Source organism: Dendroctonus ponderosae, unplaced genomic scaffold (assembly GCF_020466585.1).
Source record: "Dendroctonus ponderosae isolate FM_Combo_2020 unplaced genomic scaffold, Dpon_F_20191213v2 Dpon_F_20191213_7, whole genome shotgun sequence".
NCBI classification, from domain to species: Eukaryota; Metazoa; Arthropoda; class Insecta; order Coleoptera; family Curculionidae; genus Dendroctonus; species Dendroctonus ponderosae.
In genome coordinates, this window is record NW_026018916.1 from 1836829 (window position 1) to 1843395 (window position 6567).

Consider the following 6567-nt stretch of genomic DNA (forward strand, 5'->3'; position numbering starts at 1 on the left):
TCATTTTGCTTCCGAGAAACATGCAAAACGGGACGGAAAACATGAAATTTTGCAATAACCTTGCGCCACCCTTGCACAAAACGACGATCATTTTTTTAATTTCATAAACAACGGCTGGACCCGCCCCTAAAAATAACGGTGGTTTGCACACAAACAGCTAAATTTCAAAATCACACATTTAGCAGCAAGATGAGGTCAATATTTCGTGTTTTATGCCATCTTTTGCTCATTTCCCAGGAACAGGTTCAATTCCACACCCTTGAATAAAGGCTCAAATGGCGCTTTTGTCTGGTAAAGTCTGGAAAAGTCTTCGCACAAAAAGCCCAAAATTTCTAGACAACTGTTAGTTTTACGCGGTTTTAACGCGATCGCGTATGCCACTCTTTTTGCTGATATCATTCGAAAAAAATGAGGTAGAGCGTCAATTTGTACACCCCCGAATAGCGCATTTATAAACCTAAACCCCACTAGGGAAAATATTGGCTTTTTCACCAATTCAATTGGGGATCGCTTTATTTAACTTGCGTTGCTTATTTCAACAAATTCCACTTCTTCACTGAAATATTCGTACCTTTATCATGCTCTTCAGTAGCGTATATCTCTGGAAAACGTTATGCACATTCTTGCTCTCATTGTACTTGGTCATCAACCCGACCAAAGCCTTTTTGGCCGTATCGTAAGACTCATCCATCCGGACTCGGACCGCTCGAAGTCGCTCATTCGTTTCGATCACTTCCTCCTTGGTGGCCCCGCTAGTGGTTCCTTCGTCTTTCACATCTTGCACAATCCGGCGCACACTTTGAGTGAACTTTCCCACTAGATTGGTGGAACCTGCAATAGGAAAACTTCCATTCAACAAAAAAATAATGGTCGATTAGAAGACGGTTTAAGGGTGGTTGGCTTCGCCAATAGCAAAATGTGGCTGGTAGATGCGAGTTTAAATATGCAGAAGTACAAAGAAAGCGATTTATGTGCAGTTGAGGAGAAAGCTGTTTTGAATAAGACAAAACTTGCCCAATAACAGACAGAGAAATGAATACAGACCGCAGTCAAGTGATAATCAAGGAATCGAACGGAGAAATTAGTTGAATATTTTGGGGAAAAGCTGCATTATTTAAGTCTAAATTAACATCGGGGCAAATTTCTTGGGTTTTGGTCCAAGTCTGGATCCTCAAATGAGAAACTAAAAATTTTCACCTTAAATGGAAACTTCAAACTAATCCCTAGAAAGAGCTTCAAAATCTGCATAATGGAAAGATGATACATTAAGGTTAAATCGAATTCGAAATTTTAATGTGGAAATTTGACCTAAACTTTCAATTTCGAGAAAAAAAATTGTTCAAAAAATCGAATTTTCAATGTAGCAATAGCCAGTTGGAAAATGAGTTTTAAGTTGCAATTTTCTATCAATTTTTTTTGTTTAAACGTTTCTCTAAACTCGAAACTGTAGAACGAAGTTTCACGGTTGAACTCGAATTTTTAGATCCAACCAAGCAAGAAACGAATTGAGAATTAAAATTGACTCTATTTAAACTTGGGGAACTTCAGAGCGCATTAAACAAAGCGAAACTCAAATATGAAGTCCTCAAACTGAAACTCATCATCAAAATCATCCCATTTTAACCGAAAAACTAATGCGGACTGAAAGAAACTGTGTCTCCAAACTCAACATTAATTACTTTAGGCTGGAAAAATCGAAAAAACGGCTTTCGTACGGCTAAAACTTGATGGTAAAATTGCACGAAGTGCAACTAGATGGTACCCATAAATACCATGACCCTCAACTTCAGAATCACCAACAAGTCGGTTCATGGTAATCAACGGCTATACCAGAACCAAACAGAACACCAGTCGCTTATAAATGGTTTTATGGGTACCAGCGTCATCGCGGTACCACCACTTTACTACGTAAATCATTGGTGGAAGCGCGTTTCTTTACATTTGCCATGTTGATTGAATTTGAATATTGAAAGACTTTTTTCCATTGAAGTTTCAAGTGTGCATTAGTGCGAAGGTTTTCCAAAGTTCCTACACCATCAAGCAAGTAAGTGTGTTTATGGTTTAGTTTAATTATATTCGATTTACATGCTTCTCCTTTAAAAGTTGTCGAAGGATTTCGTCATTCCATTGAAAAAATTCAAATGTCTGCCAGTTTGCCAAAGCATTTCGTTACGCGATTTGTTTACTGAATAACTTTGTCAAATTTGAATTAAACTCATTTTATTCCACTGGTTTTGTGTCTGCCTTCATCATCTTGCTCAAGCTTAAAAGTCATCGATTTTTTTAGGAGCAATTAAGCAAATCCATTATGTCAGTTCAGATATCTATTTATAATTAGCCACTTGTTTGCTTTAAAATTCTAATCATAATTCAAATTAAACATTTATTAATTAGTGTTGTCCTCCGGCTTTATTAGCGGCTGGATTTTATCAAGCCCACATTAAAACTCTGATTGCCTTCGAATGAACAACATTCTTTGGCATTATGATTTAGCAGACCATAACAACAATCTTTTTCCGTCACCAGCGGAAGCCACAGCCGAAAATGTTTAAAATGTGAAAAATAATGACAATTTCCTGCTAGTCCATAGAGCCATAATTAGGTTGAAAAGCATCAAATGCATCAGACGAGTAATTTGATTTTAAACAGGCAAAAGAGGAAGAGGCGAGAAGGGAAACAAAACGCAAATAAGAGATGAATTTAAAGAGCGGTGATTTTCTTAGAGAACAGTTCAATCAAGTGAGTCGTTAATCAGCCAGTAAGTAATCCAGTTGCCAACATTCACACACATGCATTTTTAATAATCGTGTTCGGATCTGATTTATTTTTAGAGAAACACATGGAAAACACATCGAGTACACTTAACTTACGGGTCGGCGGGCGTTCGTTTGCTCTTCGAAGCGACATGTTTCCTAAATGTTTATTTGTGTAGTGTTGTCTCAGCTCTGTGCTCAGTGTTGGTGTGTTTCTAGAAAACAATTTTCAAAATTAGCCAAGAAAATAAGAACGGGGTATTTTCTAAAAAGCAACTCGTTTGAGGTAAAGGCAACTAAATTGCAATCTGGTTTACCAAAGTGTACTTTATAAGCATTTGCATTTTCTAAAAGTCACGATAATCAGATTTAGATTTTATCGAAATAGGCTAATAGAATTGCCATTGTCCAGGTTGCGTTGGAAAGTCCAATTGTTGCTACAATAATAATTATTATTATTAGATTCATTCGTTCAAAACAGCAACAGCTGGGCATCAGAATTAATCATCAGCAGCCGTCGTTGATGAAAATTTGGTGCTAACGTTTCGCTATCACGCATGACTATCATTTTCAGAAGTGTGTGCGTTTTGAGTGCTCAAGCATTTTTTTGAAATAAACAAAAAATCCATTCAGGAATGTAGGTAGCATCGGATCTCTCGCTCGCACCCATGCGAGTCGGTGGGGGATGCCAGTTGGATGGCGCGTTGCTACGTTCGCACTTGATACCTTCGCCGCTAAAAATAATTCAGTTTTGAGCCAGACAAGTAGAAATACTTTTTGAATGTCAAAAAAAGTCAAAAATCAGAATATCGAGATGATTACCACAACTTTATTGGACTTTGCAATTAAAATCTCGTAGAAATTGTGGCATAAATGATGATTTGTTTGAAGTTTTGGCATCGGAATTTCAGCGAATTTTCAAATTCGTCCACTCTTAACTTGATTTTAAATAACTTGTTTAATTACATTCCTGGTTGTTGTTTGCTGCATTGTGAAGGTGTTAATGTATTTTTAAGCAGCATCGATATGCGTTTTATTAGAGTGGATTTTAATGAGTAAATATTCCGTTCCTCAAATACACTTTTTTCTAGTTTTTGCCTGATTTGACTCTTGATTAGATCAGAGAGCATTAAAAGGTTGTTTAAAGTACCTAATTTATAAAAAACGTGTTTTTTCTTGACTTATCAAACAAACATCAAGGATTTGCATATAAAAATCCTTGGTAATTGTGATGATTTATCATTGTAGGCGCTGTATGATGGACAACATCACTTACGTCTTAAGCAAGCAATTATCATTTGTTAAGCAGAACAATAAAGCCAGTTTATTTGCTTAATAAGCGCGCATATCAAGCTAAGTCGTATAAAAAAGATGACTTACTTTTAATAGGATTAAGGCTCCGGTGTTTGAGATCATTATTAAACATACGATGGTGATTGAACAGTGGCATTTCAAACTCAATCACTTTCAGCATTTAGAATCGAATTTATCCTTATCCTTCTCGTCATTTTTAGACAGGTTTTTGGCGGCTTACGAAACAGCCGATTTTGGCCAATTTTTTGTAGACCTAATGTAGAGCCAGTTGATGGAGTTAGATAAGAGGCGCAGTTAATTTTCATTCAAAATCGCCGATGTAATCCGTTATTGAGTTATCACGCTTTGACGGCCCTTAGTTGTCCTGCAGATTAATGGCCATTGTACTGCAAGCTTATTGGTCATTAGTCTTTGTTTCCTGTTTGTCTCCGTATAATGGGGTGTGATTTGATTGTTCGCCTCAGTAGTTGACTGATACTGGCAATCCATTTTTACTCCCATCCAACTACTGCTTATGGACGATTTTTACAAAAGTGATACTAACGAATGCAAGTGAAGTGAAAGTTAATCAAATTGGCAGAAACCTTTTGTTAATTGTAAGTGCAAGGCAACAGTCATTGTGAAGATTCCAAAGATTTTGCATTTAGTGCATCAGTTTGGGGGGCCTTCAAAGTGCGCTCTTTAAAATTCAGCCATGCAATTAAGCAGCCTTGCGGCCATTTAAATGCTATTGTTACTAAGCAGGTGTGATTGGATTACAAGTTGTCGTCGGTTTTCTTAAATAAGGACACTCCTGAGATTTTTTCCATGCAAATAGTTCAGATAGCAGCTAAATGGGTCATGGCACGAACGTGCAAAGTCATAAAACGAGCAAATAATGGCAATAAACGTGACTGTTGGTTTACTCATTTGTCTTATCTGTAGATTGTGCAGATATTTAGTTTTTCAAGAAACTCCAAAGTAGATTTATACGGATTTTGGCACGGAGTCGAAATAATGCGAAAATTTATTTGGTCATTTCTAGAATGATTTAATTGGGTAGCGGCGCAAGTTGCCAAAAACTTATATTAATTATATACATTATTCTCATCGTAATGGAGCGAAGAATGCGACCAATTCATTGAAAAACACGCTTAAAGCTTCAGATCTGAAATATACGACTTTTTGGATGGTTTCTAGCGAATTTTGCGCGGTCACGATCTTCACTCGAACTGGTACTGCAAAAAATCTGAAGTAAAAGTGAAWTTTATGTCTTTGCAGGAGCCTAAAATGTTGCTAACATTCTGAAAAACTGATTTTCAGAGAAAATTCTGTGTAGACAGKTTCGAGTCAAAAATTGCAAGTTTTTCAAGTTTTGGGYCCATCRAAACTTCACTCTTCTATTTTCTTGGCATTAAACCAGCGAAATATTGATTTAGTACCAGTAGAAATTTTACTTCGACRTCTTAAAACTTCGACCTTGACTACAAGAAGATAAATCCATACGGAACCCAAATCTAGTTTTTCACCATTACTGAACCTTTTATCGGTTTACTTTCCCGTGCTTTGTACATTAAATATATTAAAACCTTGAGCGTCTTTGAGTCGTTACTGATTCAATAGTGCATTGTGAGTCCTGATTAATCTGACATTTAAAAATTAAAGCTCTAATAGCCATAACGCTTGAGACCTTCGTCTAATTGATTTTGTATGTTTTCAGCGAATTCGGTCAACTTTCAACTGTCTCAAAAAGCTAAAAGTGTTTAATTGAGTTTGCTGTTGGGCTTCGCCCTCCAGCTCAAAGTACTTAAATGAAAATTAAAAGATACCTAAATGAGAGGTTTATTTCAATCAGCAGCTGGAATGGCGTACCCAAACTAATTAGCTAACCGGAAGTTTAAATATTTTATGTCGTCGTTTTCCTGCAGAAATTAAATAAGTGTCTTTGTGGGCGCCAGTTGAGCCTATTCATTCCTTCCATGCGTTTGAAAAGTTCAGTGTAACAAACACGCAAAACTTTGTTTCACTTTCGCATAGTTTGAATCGTCTAATGGACGAGATAAACACGGGACTGTCCATTACCACTAGCATGGAATTTCTTGATTTTCCCTACAAAAGCCCCCCTAGCACAAGCATATACTAGATTGTCATGTGAAATGCGACTCCGATTGAAACAGAACAGAGTTTAGGGAACAGACTGTTCAGAATTTCAAACAGTTGTTTGTTCTCCATTGTGGAGATAAAACACCAATGGGAATGAATAATTTACTGTGGCGCTAGTCGCAATCGTTCCACATGCAAGGTGGTTAATAAATATTAAAATGGGCCGTTTATACATGGTTGCGGCCATTGGTTTTTTATAAGTGTTTTGCATAATTTACTAGAAAAAGCGTGCGTTAGTGAGCTGTATAAAAGTGTTCAAGATGTGAAAATTTTAGATTTTTTCGTTTCTACTTATAAATGATGTAGCAGTCGAGGTATTTTGAGAAACTTGAATTTTTTGGAAAATCTACCTCTTACT

The 6567-nt window shown here is 36.7% G+C and overlaps 2 protein-coding genes across 5 annotated transcripts in view; one reads left to right on the plus strand and one right to left on the minus strand.

Moving 5' to 3' along the window:
* LOC109540150 overlaps positions 1-6567 on the minus strand; it is a 26874-nt gene that overhangs the window by 5681 nt on the left and 14626 nt on the right. The window contains exons 3-4 of one of the 2 annotated variants that reach the window (XR_007281934.1): positions 2871-2968; positions 572-831 (exon numbers count right to left, since the gene is read on the minus strand). Coding sequence is in view for 1 of the 2 variants with exons in the window: in XM_048668261.1 (XP_048524218.1) it covers positions 572-831; positions 2871-2907 (297 nt within the window). In the remaining variant the exon portion in view is untranslated. Of the gene's footprint in view, positions 1-571; positions 832-2870; positions 2969-6567 lie in introns of those variants that run through there. The other variant, XM_048668261.1, reaches the window with a different exon arrangement.
* Positions 1820-6567, plus strand: part of LOC109540229 — a 14282-nt gene continuing 9534 nt past the window's right edge. Inside the window, exons 1-2 of one of the 3 annotated variants that reach the window (XM_048668260.1) lie at positions 1820-2044; positions 2650-2758. The gene's annotated coding sequence lies outside the window, so the exon portion shown is untranslated. Of the gene's footprint in view, positions 2045-2649; positions 2759-2950; positions 3040-6567 lie in introns of those variants that run through there. The other 2 variants (XM_019908508.2, XM_019908509.2) reach the window with 2 other exon arrangements.